The sequence below is a fragment of the Nicotiana tomentosiformis genome, chromosome 5, assembly GCF_000390325.3.
Source record: "Nicotiana tomentosiformis chromosome 5, ASM39032v3, whole genome shotgun sequence".
Classification (NCBI taxonomy): domain Eukaryota; kingdom Viridiplantae; phylum Streptophyta; class Magnoliopsida; order Solanales; family Solanaceae; genus Nicotiana; species Nicotiana tomentosiformis.
The window spans coordinates 25,225,535-25,242,639 of NC_090816.1; the positions used below are offsets into that span (position 1 = coordinate 25,225,535).

General features: G+C 35.8%; 2 protein-coding genes across 3 annotated transcripts; one reads left to right on the forward strand and one right to left on the reverse strand.

Annotated features, from left to right (window-relative positions):
• Window positions 1-2,309: 2,309 nt before the first annotated feature.
• On the reverse strand, window positions 2,310-2,819 carry LOC138892047 (uncharacterized). The gene has a single exon (XM_070175739.1). It carries the CDS (start codon window positions 2,817-2,819, stop codon window positions 2,310-2,312), a length of 510 nt encoding a protein of 169 aa, XP_070031840.1.
• A 5,500-nt stretch (window positions 2,820-8,319) lies between these two features.
• Window positions 8,320-17,105, forward strand: LOC104115977 (vacuolar protein-sorting-associated protein 33 homolog). 2 transcript variants are annotated; one of them, XM_009626723.4, is made up of 22 exons: window positions 8,320-8,465; window positions 8,550-8,589; window positions 8,701-8,781; window positions 10,116-10,310; window positions 10,404-10,514; window positions 10,605-10,670; window positions 10,790-10,897; window positions 10,998-11,042; window positions 11,841-11,897; window positions 12,035-12,129; window positions 12,580-12,631; window positions 12,786-12,842; window positions 13,127-13,189; window positions 13,274-13,380; window positions 14,178-14,300; window positions 14,413-14,494; window positions 14,589-14,659; window positions 14,819-14,899; window positions 15,271-15,328; window positions 15,443-15,504; window positions 16,253-16,346; window positions 16,653-17,105. In XM_009626723.4, the coding sequence occupies exons 1-22, from the start codon at window positions 8,413-8,415 to the stop codon at window positions 16,740-16,742; spliced, it is 1,791 nt and encodes a 596-aa protein (XP_009625018.1). In that variant the 5' UTR covers window positions 8,320-8,412; the 3' UTR covers window positions 16,743-17,105. The 2 variants fall into 2 exon arrangements, with proteins under 2 accessions (XP_009625018.1, XP_018633119.1); XM_018777603.3 differs by lacking the exon at window positions 8,550-8,589 and having other exon boundaries at window positions 8,326-8,465.

Sequence of the window (17,105 nt, forward strand, 5' to 3'; positions counted from 1 at the left end):
GTGTTTCGCAGACCTTGTCTCTCCTTCCCTATCTCTGTATTATTGTACTTTTGGTCTTAGACTATTGTAGACCATACTTTTCCAGATTTGTATTTATATTAGATGCTCATGTATTCAGTGACACCAGGTTTTGGAGAGTGTTCGTATTTGTATTTGGGAGATTTTATATTGTATTTAAATATTATATTTTCATACATAAAAGAAATTGTGGTTTAATGACATTAACGGCTTGCCTAGTATCGAGATAGGCGCCATCACGATGGGTGAGATTTTGGATTGTGACACTTACGAAAGCTTTTATATGACTTTTGTTATGGCTCTTGACTATTACTCTAACAAGTGTTACTAAGGCTTAACTATTTTTTGCACAAATTATGTGATACTTGACGTAAAATATTCGTGCAACGCACGAGTATAGAGTATAGTTATTATAAAAGCACGAATGTTCAACACTAAATGTTGAATGACAAAATATCCTTGACATGTTGATAGGCTTTTATGCCCTAAATTATTTCTTTAAAGAAGGAATATGATATTGGATAAAATTGTAATATTGAATACATTCTTTTTGGACTCTACATCATCACTCCCAACATGCATGCTATTGTTTATTAAATAACTGGAAATGAGGTTCATATATAAGCTCTCTTTCTTGAGAAACTATGAACATATTAACTAACGAAGAAATTAGAATTTTCATACTTCGTCCTTATATTAGGAAGCTGTCATTTATCTAAGAGGAAAGGTCCTTTAACACTATTGGGCAGTTGTTGGAATAAATGGAACACTCTTCTCTGACTTGTGGTGGTAGCCAATTTTGCAAGACAAGCTGCTACCTGATTATCTTCTCTGAAGCAATGCTTAACATTAACTTTCTCATGTTTATCAATGTTAGAGGCTCTATCAATCACCAACTTAATCTTCAAATTGTTGGTGTCTCTTTCTGTAAGCATATCAGCAATAACCATTAGTCAAGTTTAAGAGAAAAATTAGTGTATCCATTTTGGCTACACCATTTCCATCCAAACTCAGCTGTTTTTGCCTCCGCCATATTGTTACTATCACAATTGATAGGTATAGAAAAGGCCATAATGAGATCACCATGACAGTCCCTAACCACCCCCACCGATGCCCGCTTTTCCACTTTCCTTGCTAAAGCTACCATCAGTATTAACCTTGATAGTTCCCTGCAAAGGGGGTTCCCATATAATTTGCATCCATTTTTGCGATGGCCCGAGTCTCTCAGTTTTTTCGCATAATAAGGGATATTCCAGATGAGTATAGTCGCCAAGAACATGTTTGGAAATGGCTGCTTTTAAGGTCCAAATGCTTTGATGTCTCATGGTGTTTAGTTGAAACTTCTTTTGCTTTCCATATCTACACACATTTCTCTGCTTCCAAAGTTCCCAACATATGACCATGGGAGCTATCTGTAGGATTTGATTATGCACTCTATTATTGGCGCTTGTCTCCCACCATCTCTTGAATGTAGCAATTACATGTTCTTGTTGGTGCTTGATTCCAAGTGCATTCCCAATGGAATTCCAAATGAAATTGGCTGCATCACTACTTTTGAAAACATGTTGCACTGTCTCCACCTGCGCAGAATAACAACAGGAACATCTAGAAATGATATTAGTGCCAAATCTGCCTATAACATCATCAAACGATAATCTATTTTTAAAAAGTCTCCAAGTGATAAAAGAAATTTTAAAGGGGATAAAGTTATGCCATATTTTGTTTATAAAATTATTCTTTTAATTTTTAAATTTAATAGATTGCCATGCTGAATTAGAAGAGAAATGCCCATTATTAAAAATAATCCAAACAGGAAAGTCATCTTCATTCGGATCACCAATGTCCAATTGAAAAATGCAGCCAGTAAGATGAACAGGGAGAACTTCATTAAGTTTGTCAATATTCCATCCTCCATTATTCAATAACTGCTTCATCTGTACTTTAGCAGACCTATTACCACCTTGTGAGAGATTGCATAATGCACATTTTCCGGTCCAGTTGTCCCACCAGAAACTGCAATTACCTTTTTGAACTCCCCATCTAATGTTATGCTCCGCTTTGTCTCTGATCTTTAACATATTTCTCCATATATGAGAATCAACTGGACTTAGTCCTTTGTTCACCGGATGAGCTTTTTTGCATTATTTATTCTTGAAAAAGGTGGCCCAAAGGGAAGGTTGCATTTTGAATCTCCACTACCTTTTGATGCTAAGTGTGTCAATGATGTCCTCTATTTTCCTGACACCAGCTCCTCCCTCGTCTTTAGGGAGACAAAGATTGTTCCATGAAGATCAATGATATTTATTTCTACTTTTATTGGAGCCCAAAAAGAAATTAGCAAAGTGTTTCTCCATGAGCTTAGTAATTCCTTTAGGAGGATTCATAGCAGACAATATATAGGTGGGAAGAAACTGTAGAACATATTTGATCAAGATCATTCTCCCTCCAAGAGACATCATATTGGCCTGCCATCCATTGAGCTTTTTGATAATTTTGGAGAGCATACCATCGAAGAGACTGCTTGTCTTTCTCCCATAATATATAGGGCATCCCAAATAAGTAAATGGGAAAGACTTATCCATAAAACCAGTCGCATTTCCAATTCTATTGATTCTGTTGGCACAAGTGTGATGAGCTATGATAAAGAAACTCTTGTCATTGTTAATTTTCTGCCCAAATGTCTTTTCATATCTGTCAATAACCTTTTTAATGAGCTTCATAGTCATGTTGTTACCTCCACAAAAAATAACAATATCATCTGCATAAGCTAAATGGTTAATAATTGGCCCTCTGTGATCCATGCTAAAAGGACTAAAGCTAATAAAATCATTCAGCTCATTGAGGGATCTGGAAAGAACCTCGGCTCCAATAATAAACAAAGAAGGGTATAGAGGGTCCCCTTGTTTGAGGCCCTAAGTAGTTGTGAAGAAACCAGTTCTTGCCCCATTGATAATGATGGAGTAACAGACTCCCTGTAGAGGTCCCCAAATAAGGTCAATCCAATTTTCAGAGAAGCCAAATTTCCTCATTACTACTATTAGGAAGGTCCATGAAATTCTGTCGTAGGCTTTTGCCATGTCAAGCTTTATAATAACATTGCCTCCTCTGTTCTTCTTGTTCACACCTTGAACAATCTCCTGGGCTAGAAGAATGTTTTCATTGATCAATCTACCTTTAACAAAGCTACTCCGATTCTCGGATATGAACTTCCCTAGTATAGGATTCAGTCTTCTAGATAGGATTTTGGAGATAATCTTAGCCATAAAGTTACTCAAACTAATAGGTCTCAAATACGAAAAACTACTAGGAGAGTTCACTTTAGGAATAAGAGCAAGGCATGTATGAGAAAAGAACTTAGAAAGTCTTCTACCATTGAAGACATCTTGAACAAAATCAGTAATGTCATCCTTAATGATGTCCCAGCATGTTTGAAAGAATTTTCCATTATAGTTATCCGGCCCAGCTGCACTAGTAGGACTCATGTTGAATACAACATCTCTAATCTCTTCAATATCAGGAATGGCAGTAAGGGTTTCATTGTCATCATCATTAATACATTGAGGTATATAATTGATGATATCTTGATCCCTGAAGTGGTGTTTGATATTAAAGAACTGTTGAAAGTGGTGAACAACTGCTTTGCCAATGTTAGAATCTCCTTCAATCCATTGACCTCTGTGGTCTTTAATTCTGTGAATTTGTAATCTTCTCCTTATATCTCTGATGGTGCTATAAAAATATTTAGTATTAGCGTCATCTTCTTCAAACCAATTCACCTTAGCCTTCTACTTGAGAATGGCATCCTGCATCCCCATCCATCTAATGTATTCTGCTTGGCCTTTATTCAATTCAGCCCTAGAGTGATCATTACTATTATTTAGATCACTTTGCTCAAGGTCTTGCATTTTGTTTTCCCAATACTGGACTTGATCAAAGACATTGCCAATGTCTTCTTTAGACCATTGAGTCAGCCTTCTACTAAGAATTTTGAGCTTTTGTTGAAGTCTCCACAAAGGGTTACCTTGAACTTGATTACTCCAAACTTCTTCTAATACATGCAAAAAAGATAGTTGATTAGTCTAGAAATCTAGAAACTTAAAATATTTAGTCCCTTGTTGGTCATGATCATGACATTGAATTAGAATAGGCCTATGATCAAACCCAATTCTAGCCAAGTGATTGACTGTGTTGTTTTTAAAAACATGAGACCATTGATCATTGATAAACACTCTGTCAAGCCTCTTCCAGATTCTTCTTCTAGGTTTTCAATTGTTACACCATGTATACTTTGGCCCAACAAATCCCAAATCCATCACTCCACAGTTATCCATACACGTATTGAAATCGAGAGTTTTATTCATTCTATGTGGTCTGCTACCTTTTTTCTCATAGGGGTCTAGGATGACATTGAAATCACCCCCAATGCACCATGAACCATTCACCTGGAGATGAGTACACCCTAAGCTACTCCATAGATCTCTCCTTTCTTTAGGAGTGCGCTTAGCATAAACTGTTGTGATATAAAGTTCACTATTAGCAGCCTCATAGTGCAATTTGATAGTAAGTTGCTGCTCATGATTGTTCAAAACAGTGGTCATGTTGTTACCTGACCACATGATCCAAATCTGACCATTAGTATTGGAGATATAATGATGATAGCCAAGGAATCTCCTGCACCTTTCAATTTTATTGGTACTGGCAAAAGGTTCCAAAATGGCAACAAGTTCCACCTTATAGATAGTAATCAGTTTTTTTAACCTTGGCATGGCTTTTTTGGTATTGACTCCTCTAATGTTCCAGAATATTGCACTTATCAAGGAAAAACCAGAGAGTTAGCATGAGTTTCCTCCTTTAGAAGATGTAGTATCTCTATTTTTGTTCTTTTTTCCTTTTTTTCTTTCTCTTTTCTTTGCCTTCTATAACCTGTAAAGATCCTTCCTTCGATTCTGTTTGAAGTTGATCATCCAGAATCATGACTGTTACCCTATTAAGGGAAGTCACTTCAATTTGTTGGCTTGTAACATGTTTGTCCTGTTTTAGATTGGATTCAAGATTGAGATCGACTACCACATCAATCCCAGGAAGGTTTCTGATCTCAGAAGGTATACTAGTTGATTCATTGACGTAGTCTTTCATTGTAAGAGCTTTCTTTCCTGCTTGTCTTTCCTCTTGATCTCCATTTTCATTTTGATCACTATTTTCTTGTATTGATTCTTGATAGTCTTCTCTGGCTTCACTGTGATTTGGAGTTCCAGCGTTTTCATTATTGCTTCGATTTCTAATTAATGTATCCTGACTATGAGCTTCTCCCTCTCTATTGTTGCTCAGATGCCTCTGTTTATCCTTGGTCTGAACATGTTCACTCCCCTGATCTATATCTTGTAAAGCCATTGTTATCTCTTTGTTGTTCTTCTTGCCCTTGTTTGTAACTTCTGACGGATTGATAATGGGCTTGAAAATTACTTTAGCCTTCTTCTTGGGAAGTTTCTTCTGTTTTCACTTCTTAATCTTTATGCTGATTCTGTCTTTGATATTGCTTGATGACCTTTGTACGACATTCTCCAGTTCAATACCATTATTTTGGTACAATTGATTCTTTATAATATTGGCACTAGTTTGAGCATTATCTATAGCAATACCAATTTCTGATTCATCCAGTTTGTTGTCTTTTTCATTTCCTTTTGCTTCTTCATTCTGATTTGCCATAGCTTTTTGAGCTTCCAATTCTCTAGCTTCAACAACTTTCTTCCTTTCTAGATCTCTACAATTGATCATATTGTGACCCAACTTTCTACAAAACTTACAGTATTTTGGAACACCTTCAAACTCCAATTTTTGAACAAAACCTTTATGAGGAGCATTCTCTTATATTTGTCCCACATAAATAGAGTCTGGTTGGTCTTTAAGTAGGTCGATTTCGACTCTAACTTTTGCCATGCTTGGCCTCGTCCTTCCTCTAGTAGCCAAATCCATTTCGGGGGGGGGGGTTACCAATTGCACTCACCACTTGTTTAACATAGTTCCATGTGTGCATATGAAAAGGTAAACAAGGAAGAAGGACCCATAGCGGAGCAATAGGCAGATCCTCTTCAGGTCTGAAATCATGGGACCATTTTTGCAGCCACATCTGTTGGCCTTCAATATCAATAACCCTTCTAAACCAAACTGAGTTAAAGTCTTCTTCGTTGGTGAAGTCTAGAAAAACATTATAATTGTCATAACCCCCAAATTTGGCGGAACCCTTAATCGAGATTAGTTCCTTGAATTTTGACCTAATTTTGTCAATTTGTGGCCGTGATTTGAGAAATCGCCCAACAATTGTAAGCTTGCATTCTTCTGCCATAATACCGTAGTAATCCGATGCTTTGAAGAGCACCGCCGAAATCCCATTGTGAGTGGTGTGAGTAGCAACAATTGAATCTTTTCCATGGCTATTTGGGGGAATCGGCACATTCGAGGAAGTGATGACTTTTGTAGCATAAAATAACTTTTCATCTGTAAACTCAGTAGACTGGTTCGCCGATAGATTTGGGATTGATTGACCTTCCAGACGCGCCGGAGCAGCGCCGTCCGGCGGGCCCATTGACTGGAGCGTGTGGTGTAATCGCGGTTAAAAAATAGCCGTTATGGGTCTCTTTAGAGAGAGAAGAGAGAATAGCCGTTATGGGTCTCTTTAGAGAGAGAAGAGAGAATAGCCGTTTAAATGCAGATAGCCGTTATGGGTCTCTTTAGACTAACTTTCCATCTGTAAACTCAGTAGACTACATGCATGCTATAGATGATAGATTTTCTAATTCTTCTTGGACATCAACAACTCAACGCCAACATTCCTTGTAGAAGATAGAATCCTAATTCTTTTAATCTAAAGATTTCAAGTTTAGGATACAAGTTAAGTTGCGTCTCTACCATATTATTAGTCCTATTCGCTAAAGACTCCAATAATTCGTCCTTTCTGAAAACAAATATAAACGTTTTAATATTTTTCAAGTCTTTCTCAGGTTTGATGAGCAAGAATCTAACTGGAAGTAGATGGATACATGCAATCTGAATGTTCTATGGAAGTTGGGTGAAAATTGTATTTTTACTGGAAAAGCCATGTCATATCTATTTATTTAGTAAGTACTAAATACTCTTACCCTTTTCTTGACTACTGTTTTATGTTATTCCACTAATCTTGCTCGACAGCTACCATTGATTCCGGGAACTTGGAAAAAATTTAAATAGCCCGAAATTAAATATATCTTTTAGTTCCTATCACATTAATTTATTTAATTAAAATATTTTTATTATTTATACAAAATATTTTTAACAGATTTTAAATCCAAAAGGGTGACTTTTAATTTCTAAAAAAGTGGTTGTTGCAAAGTGCCTCTTCCTAAAGATTGTATTAGTTATAAAAATCATTCATTTTTGAACTGACTCCTAAAGGCATTATAAATATTTGGTACTGTTCCAAACCAAACACAATAATCTTTTTGAATTCTCTTCTTCTCATTACTGTTTTTTACAACTCATAAAAAAATTTGGGAGAAAATTTGAGTTAATTGTTGAAATTCGACTTCCATTGGCTTTGTAAAATCCTGGAGAAATTTTGCAACCATTCTTGTATATTTCATACCATATTTTGCAATGTATTTTGAATATCTATATTTATGTGTTATTATTATCGTGCAACAAACGTTCATAGAGATTATTATACTAAAAAAAGTAAACAATGAATATGACCGGCTACTTGTGTAAAGACGAGGCTATTGATTTGAAATATTGATGTATTTTGGAGGTAAAGAAGGTGGAAAAAACACAAAGGAGAAAAGCCACAATTTAACCTTTGACAATTTTAAATTAAATAGTGAGATTATTTTAAGATTAAATTGACAACACACAAGAATAATACACGTGAAGTATACCTCTGAAATTTGTATGTGTGGAGTCTTTTTTACGACTTCTTATAATACTCTCATTTATTTCCTTTCAACATTCCCCAAATTTTTATATGTATATAACTATTTACCTTAACCACTTAACTTGACAAGTAAAATTTTATTTTTGTCCTCTAACCAATACATTATACATATACGAATAATACTATACGAAAGTTCATTATTCAAACTTAAGGTTACTTAGACTGTCGCAAAATTTTAAACACTGTAAATTATGAAAAAAGGCATTTTAAAAAGCAGTCAGAAAAGTGGCTATTTGTGCGATTCATCCCTAAAAGCCCAACATAGCCCATTTTGAAAAGCCCATATTCAACGTGGACTATATTTCCATAAGTCCACTGGATGAGAAGTAGAGAGCTAAACATGTCTCAATAATCGTCGTGCTCCTAACATCTCTCTGCTCACACTTTCGACCAACAGGAAAAAAAGCTCGAGAGATCGATCGAAGTCGAATATGGCGCAAGTCCCCAATTTGGATAACGCTCCCATAAATCTGAAATCTCTGAGGTACAAATACTTATACATAATGTACTTCAATGCTTATGCATATCTATATCCCCAATTGATCATTCTCTCTCAATTGTCTTACAGAGATCAATCACTGAAAGAACTGATTACGATTTTGAAGAACGTGAGATTTATTTATATAATTTGGATTTGTAAAATGTCCTTTTTACTAATATTTCAAAAATTTAACCGAAAAGTTGAAACTTCAATGGAATTTTTTTGTTTGGAGTTGCAGATTAGGGGGAAAAAGTGTTTGGTAATTGATCCTAAGCTTGGCGGTTCACTCTCTCTTATTGTACAGAGCTCACTTCTCAAGGCAACTCTCTCTCTCTCTCTCTCTCTCTCTCTCTCTCTCTCTCTCTGTTTTTGTGGTATAGAACAAATCATTTTATTGAGGGTAAAGTGAGAAGTTTATAGTTAAATTATTTCTAAATTTAGAAATGTATCATTGTTTTGGGAAAGACTAAAAAAAGTGTATCACATAAAGTAGAATGGAGGGAGTAATAATTTTGTGTGGGTGTAAAACTTTTGAAACTCATGGCATTATATGTTATAATATTTTTATGATTCATGGTTCGGTTTCGGTTGGTTTTCTCCTAAAAGAAAACCAAACCATTTATGTCGGTTTTTCAAATATTGGAACCAAATCAATTTAATTGAGTCGTTTTTTGTTGATTTTTTCGTTTTTTTGTCGGTTTTCTTGAAGTGTATGTGAAATACATTGTCAGGCACATGTTCCACCAATTATATTCTAGCATAACACTACCAAGCCGATTATTCTTTAAGAAAAATTGTCATTTACCAAGACATCTTGATGATAATTGAACTGAATAGTGATGAATAATTGAAGGACTCAATTAATGATAAGTTATTCTTAACATGAAATAGATTCTTGGACTTATCTAAATATAGATAACAAATCAAACTAGAAAGTAAAGGCAAAGAACTAAATTACTATATAAAGGCAAAGAACTTAGTTACAAACCAAGAGTGTGAAAGATTAATATGTATTGTGACATTTTAATTTTTTTATATAAAAATATACATATATGTGTATAATTATAATTTTCACATTGGTATTTACATAGTTGATTTGGTTTGGTTTTTTCCGTTTAGTTTTTTCTTTAAACCAAAACCAAACCAAAATTTGTTGGTTTTTAAAATTAAAACCAAAACCAAAACCAAAAATATATTGAATTTTTTCTTTGGTTTGAGTCGGCTTTCAGTTTGGTTCAGTTTTTCGGTTTCCCGTGAAAAAACCTATTATGGTTACAAAAGCTTCTCATTAAAGGTAAAATAGGAAATATAAATTTAATTGTCTTTTTCATTCTTTTTTATGGAACGGGTAAAAAAAAAAGTATACTTATCACATAAACTAGGATAGAGGGAGTGTTCAGTTTACTAATTTTTTAACTGAATTTTTGAACTTCTGCAATTTTTTTGAGTTTTTGCAAAGAGTATTTGTTAGCTGTCTTAGCAAAAGAAAGTTTCTGTGGTGAAAATTTCCGTAGTTTTTTGAGTTTCTAAAAGAAATGAAATATTGAGTTAAAGAGAACAGTTATTTTGCAGTGGCATTGGGTAACAAACATGTTGATTCTGTGTTCTTTTTCACACTAACTTTTTTTTGTGAGTTTTCACTCCTGTAAACAGGAGCATGGGGCTGAATTGAGGCATCTTAATGCGGAACCAGTTCAAACTGATTGCACGAAAGTAGTTTATCTTGTCCGAGCTCAGCTTGACTTGATGAAGTTCATTTGCTCACACATCCATAATGATATTTCTAAAGGGATTCAAAGGGAGTATTTTGTTTATTTTGTCCCTCGTCGTGCAGTTGTATGTGAGAAGGTTAGCCTTTTTGTGAAAAAATCTTAATAAACTTCTTTAAGAATTTAGTTTGGCATGTATTTCTCATTAACAATTGTATAGAATCTTTGACAGATACTTGAGGAAGAAAAAGTTCATCACCTGTTGACTATAGGGGAGTATCCCCTTTATCTTATTCCACTGGATGAGGATGTATTATCATTTGAAATTGATGTTGCTCACAAAGTACGTTTGTTCGTCGCATTGATTCAAGGAAAAGGTTATGTACTTTTCTAAAGATTGGCATATGTAAAAATAGTTACATTTATATGACAGGAGTACCTAGTTGACGGGGACACTACCTCCCTGTGGCACATAGCAAAAGCTCTCCATAAACTCGAGGTGCTTTTTATGTTTACTTGATAGAACTAACTACTATTGGAATCGGTTTCATTGTTTTTGGGCAAAGTAGGTTCAGCATAAACATTAGCTAACAGTCTTTTGTTTTCTGAGAAATGTAGTTTTCCTTTGGAGTGATTCCAAATGTGAGGGCCAAAGGGAAAGCATCAGTTCGCGTTGCTGACATTTTGAATCGGATGCAATTGGAAGAACCTGTGAACACATCTGAGGTAACTCAAAATCTTAAATCTACTAGATCAATATCATACATAAAAAAATATTGGGCGCCATGCATTCACAAAATAATACCAATTCGTTCTTTCACTGCAGATGGGTGTGCCTGAAATAAATACTATCATCCTCTTGGACAGAGAGGTACCACGTATTTTTTGTCTTCCCCTCGGCACTACCCCTTCTCCTCTCTCAGTATATGCATTTAATGCAGTTATAAAAAGTATTACCGTGTGGCTTCATCAGTTATTTGGTAAAGAGGAGGCTTCATTATAGAATTTTTCTGAAGGTTCAGGCTAGTTTAGAGTAGGTGGTTATTGCCATTCTATTGAGTAGGATAATGAGAGAGTGAGACTGAGCTTTCTCATAAAACGAAGGTGAGAGGAAAGGGGATTGGCTTTTCTGAATGGTATCATGTCCAAAAGTGGTTGGTCTGCTCTAATGACACAGTTCAAAGCATGAGGTGATGAAGGAAACCTTTAAAATTGAGTACCTTTTCTTGCACTGATCCGTTGATTCATGAACTCAATTTTCTCCTTTGAAGATAAAAAATGCTGGGAAGGGGAACATCTTATCATACTCTTTCAGCTTGCTTGAGTGGAAAATTGTGGAATTTTTTTATTTCTGAATTCTTACTCTGGCTAAAGCCTGAAACTTCAGGATTTAAGAATTGGAAAAAAATATGCTCTTTTATTTGTCTAGTGTACAAATAGTTGAGCATTCTTCAGGTCTAATCTTGCTAGTTCATAAAGTTTTACTCCTTTTGTCTCTGATACTCACGGTCAGTTAAGTGCTCTGCTGCTTGAGTTTTATTTATTTTTTGAACCTTCATAGTTGTGGAAATACTATGGTTACTGTATCTTGAGTTGTTTGAGGCGATATTCTTTTGGCCCTTATGTCCATTTGTCACTGTGGTTGTAAGACTTTCCTGGAATTGTGCAGGTGGATATGATCACTCCAATGTGTTCGCAGTTAACATATGAAGGGCTGCTGGATGAGGTAAAAGTGATGTTCTTAGGATTGCTATGGATCTGTATATTTAGGAAACCGTTTAGGCAGCAGTTCATGGTTGTATACAATAAACAGACTATATGCTGTGAGAATTTTAAAAGCTATCTCTAATAGGCTTCATGCAGTTTCTTGGTATCAATAATGGTGCTGTGGAACTAGATGCATCTATTATGGGTGTCCAGCAAGAAGGCAAGAAGATAAAGGTTCCCCTTAATTCAAGGTAAGCTAGTTTCATTGGTATTAAACTAGTTTCATTTCATTAAAAAAAAAAGGAATGTTATACTTTTTTGGGGGGGGGGGGGGATAATGCAGTAATTTTATTGATGTAAATGAGAGACTCTTGTATACAAGGAGTGTGCGAAGTGCAGAACACAATAAATTCTTGTGTGATTTCCTAGTGATATACCTCATGGTTCTTTTATGTGCTACATGATAATGCCTTGATTCTCATGCATGCAGTTTTTTCTGTTATATCATATATGGTATTCTCTCATATGGATTCCAGGTCTTTGTCATGCCAATAAGTATAGTCAGATGTGACCACTGGGAAGTATATATCTATTATTTTTTGTGTCTTTTTAAAAGAAAAAGAGTGTCTTATTTTGAATTTCTCTCCATGACTTAGACGTTTTATTTCTCCGTTTGAAATATCAATTCATTACCTTTGTAGTGACAAGTTGTTCAAAGAGATACGGGACCAGAACTTTGAAGTTGTTGTCCAGGTTGATTTATTTTCTCACCATCTTCTAAGTTTTAACAAAGTCTAGGCGTCTTCAGCATACCTATCAATCTATCATGCTCTATCATAACAGTCAACTCGCACATTCTTTCCTTAGTCTTCTGTTTCTTTAATTGTCATTTGCAGTACAATTGCAGGTTCTACGTCAAAAAGCAACTTCCATGAAGCAAGATTACTCAGAGATGCAGACTACGGTTAGTCAGTGATCTTACTAGTGCATGTCTTAGCCTTGCCTTTGTTACATGATTTGACTTTTGTAATAGTTATCTGATCATCTTTTGCTTGTGCAATAAAATAGAATAGCAGTCTGGAACAAAATATATATAGTTCTGGACCACCTCACTGAGATGCTTAATTTGTGGTTCCTGGAAAAAAAAAAAGTAACTGAAATCTAGTGATTCATTTCCGTTTAACACCTAAAGGCCTTAGGTGTTTGTTCAATAATTGACTTTTGTGTTACGTTGTTTATTACATATAGACCCAGACAGTCTCCGAGTTGAAGGATTTTGTCAAAAAGCTGAACTCATTGCCGGAAATGACTGTAAGAGTTCTTTTCTACTGTTTGATTATACAACAATTGTAATGACATTAGCAGTGTTATAATACTATTGGTTTTCTGTTCCAGAGACACATAAATCTTGCTCAGCATTTAACTACATTTACATCTAAACCTTCATTCCTTGGCCGACTTGATATGGAGCAAACTCTTGTTGAGGCTGAAAGCTATGATATGTGAGTAAAGTTAAACTTTTCATTCTACTACTTGTATTTACTCTGGTAGTTGTACCATTTCAACCTTTCAGTTCTCTGTTATAATATTCAATGGGTACTTGAAGGCTCTGTTACATGGAGTGCTTGGCTTCAAATATTGGACAATTGTAAATTCAAGTCCAGTTTTTGTTACCTAGAACAAATTCTTTGTATGCATGTTATGATGCCATGTAGTAGATTATTTTTGCTTGTGAACAAGGGTGTCCTTCATTTCTCACTCTTCCTTTCTTCTCTCTCTTTTTTTTCTTTTTTATTGTGTGGTAAGGAAAATGATTATTCAATCAGAAGAGAGGACATGCATATACAGATGCAGAGCATTCTTGGCCAGTCCATAAACCAACCTAAAGAAAATGAAGATATCCTTCTCAAAAATGCTAGTCTCCACACTAACTACTTAGAGAAAAATGCCTGCAATACCATCAATTCATGTCTTGCACACATTATTGTCTTTCGGAAACAGCCTCTCTACCTCTTCCGGGTAGGGGTAAGGTCTGCGTACACACTACCCTCCCCAGACTCCACTAGTGGGATTTCACTAGGTTGTTGTTGTTGTTGATTTCATTGTCGGGTTGCTTTTCAAGCAATTCTAGACCATTGGAGGAAAGGATGAGCAGAAAGAGGTGATATATGGGTTGGAGGTGCGAGAGAGGGGTCGAAGGGGTGGGAGGGGGTCTTGGTTGTGTTCTACCCTCTTCCTTTCTTCTGGGTGATTGTTTCATTTTCTATTTGCTTACTTTTTGGTCACTGGGTAAATGCAGATGCTTTGAGTACATTGAGGAGATGATCCATAAGCAAGAGCCACTTATCAATGTTCTACGTCTTCTTGTCTTGTTCTCAATAACAAATTCAGGGTTGCCCAAGAAAAACTTTGACTATTTGAGGCGAGTCAACTCTGGCAATAGCTGTTTTATTTATACTTGACATGGCTTCCATGCTTTAGGTATCATCACGTGAATCTCTAACTGATATCTTCAATTCATCTCTTTTGATTAGGCGAGAACTGCTTCACAGCTATGGTTTTGAGCATATAGCAACCTTGAATAATTTGGAGAAGTCTGGATTGCTTAAGAAACAGGTTCATTCATGAGTTTTCATCAACTATATTGCTTCCTGGAAACAGTGAAATTTATCAGCATTGTTCTCTCTATTAACTTACCTCATCATTGCAGGAGACTAAAAGCAATTGGATAACAATCAAACGTGCACTGCAGCTCGTAGTGGAGGATATTGATACTTCCAAGTATGATATTATTTTGAGCTTGATAAAAAATTCGTCTCGCTTCCCTCCCTTGAAACTTTGCTATGTATTAAAAATGGGTTCTTGCACAGCTGTCATTATCATCACTACCTTACCATTGCAATCATTGTTAACTTTTTATTTTAACTCTGACAAATATAGTCCCAACGATATCTCCTATGTCTTCTCTGGGTATGCACCTCTCAGTATTCGCCTGGTTCAACATGCAATTCGATCTGGGTGGTGAGTTTTTGTTCTTAAGAGATTTCCTAATTCAAATAAACTGTGGTTTGCTTATGAATCTGTCTGCTTTAATAATTTGATTAGACCTCCTTGTGATTTACTGGAAGAAGATACTTCTATTCTATATAAACCTAGAGTTGGCCTTCATTAATTGAGAAGTAGTCATGGAATTAAGTCTTCTGCAAGAAAAGTTCACTAATTCCTCTTTGCAGTTAGAAATCTTACCATTATTTCAGTAATTGATTTCCTTCCTCCACTGTCCCCCATGTGGGTGGATAACTCCCCAATCCCAACAGATGTAGTTTGGAGCAGAGCGCTAATTTCTTAATCTCAGTCCACTATTTATGACATCTGGAAAATTTGATATTCAGGCGACCGATTGAAGAAATATTGAAGTTGCTGCCGGGTCCACACTCAGATATTAAGAGGGTACACGTTAACTTTCTGGTTATGTTTTGTTCTTCACATGGATTTTTCCATTTTTTGATCATATTATCATGGCATACAACTCTTAATCTGTTGTTTTTGCTTGTTTCTCTACAGGGTGGATTTTCCAGCAGTCCATCATTGGACACATTAAACGGGTCTTCGCATGGCTCGGACAAGTATGTATTGAATAGCATCCACTTACTGGCTCTGTAACATTCCCTGGCTTATAAAGCGCTGACAATAAAGTAAATGAAGTTTTAGATGCATGCTTACCATCATAAGTTAGCTCAGAGAAGCCAATAAGTGGAGAGAACTCTGTTTGGTTGTGAACTTAAGGTGATATTGATTAGAGATAGTATGAATAATGCTTTCTATTTGGATGAAATTGAAGCACGGTAAATGAAGGTGGGACCTGGATAGTGTGATCAGACCCGAAAAGCACATAGGTGGAGAGATATGTTTGGTTGTGAACTTTAGGGGTGATATTGACAAGAGGCCGTGTAAATCATGTTTGAATTGAGATGAGAATGAAATAAGGAAATGAAGGTGGGACCTGGTGCTGTGGTCTTGTTCGGGAAATATACCTGTATAGGTTCAAGCTACCTGGTAATCAGTTGTCTGCGAAGTCTCGGACAGGGCTTGCTCTAAGTGGAAATTTTATGGCTGTACCACGAATGAGATGATATAAGCAGAGATGGACACCCGAGTGATGGCTGCCTATGTCATTATGTTTTTGATTTGTTGCATTTGCTGCACCTTATTGTATTCTGTCTTTGCTCTTATCTTTATTTGATTGAGGAAGCATTTGAAATGTTGCTGGACCTTATATTTCATTATGCTAATTCATGCAAGCATCAAGCTGAAAATTTCTTTTATCATCTCTGGCCAGTATTAAACCTTCTAATACCATTGATGATGTTCCAGAGTTGTTGATGGAAGGCGCTCTTTGGTTCTTGTTGTTTTCATTGGCGGAGTGACATCTGCAGAGATATCTGCTCTTCGTTTCCTGAGCAGCCAGGTCAGTCTGATAAGTTTTAATCATGTAAATTGATTAACGCATTCAAAGTATCTCAGATTGTATTGGGGATGGCACACTTTGGAAGCATGCTATGGAAAAGGAACCAAAAACGAAATGGGTTAATGTAGAATACTATGATATTCAATGCAAGATTTTCGACCAGTGCTCCAATTCTAAATGCTGTAATAACTGCATTCGTTCCAATCAGTCACTTGGTCTCGTTACTGATCCCATGCTTCCTCTTATTTATCATTCTCAACCTCTTCAATGAATTCCTTTGTGCTAATGCTAGTTATGCTGTTACAGGAAGGGATGGCATATGACATAATTGTAGCAACTACAAAAATTATCAACGGAAGCACATTGACAGAAACATTTGTGGAGAAATTGGGATGACTTGCTAAGTTTTATTTGGTCGATCATCTCTGGGAATCTCTGCTGCTTGCTTGATAGGGATGCATAGTTTTTACTGCTGAATTATATGTGATATGAGAAGATTGAGTGGACTTACTGTTCCTAAGATATTTCTCTCGTGGCCATTTCTCAACATTTTTTCTGCACGGGTTTGTAGTTGTACGAACACCACTGTATTATCTTTATTGAGGTATAGGCTTAGAATGCCCCGTGTGCTTCGAGTGGCAGCAGTCCTATTTCCAGTATTCGAGTGTTCTGTTATCTATATTATGTTTGGTTCTTTTGAGCAATGTAAGAACAAGATGGTGGATTTATTTGGTTTTTCTATCTACATTTTTCAGAACA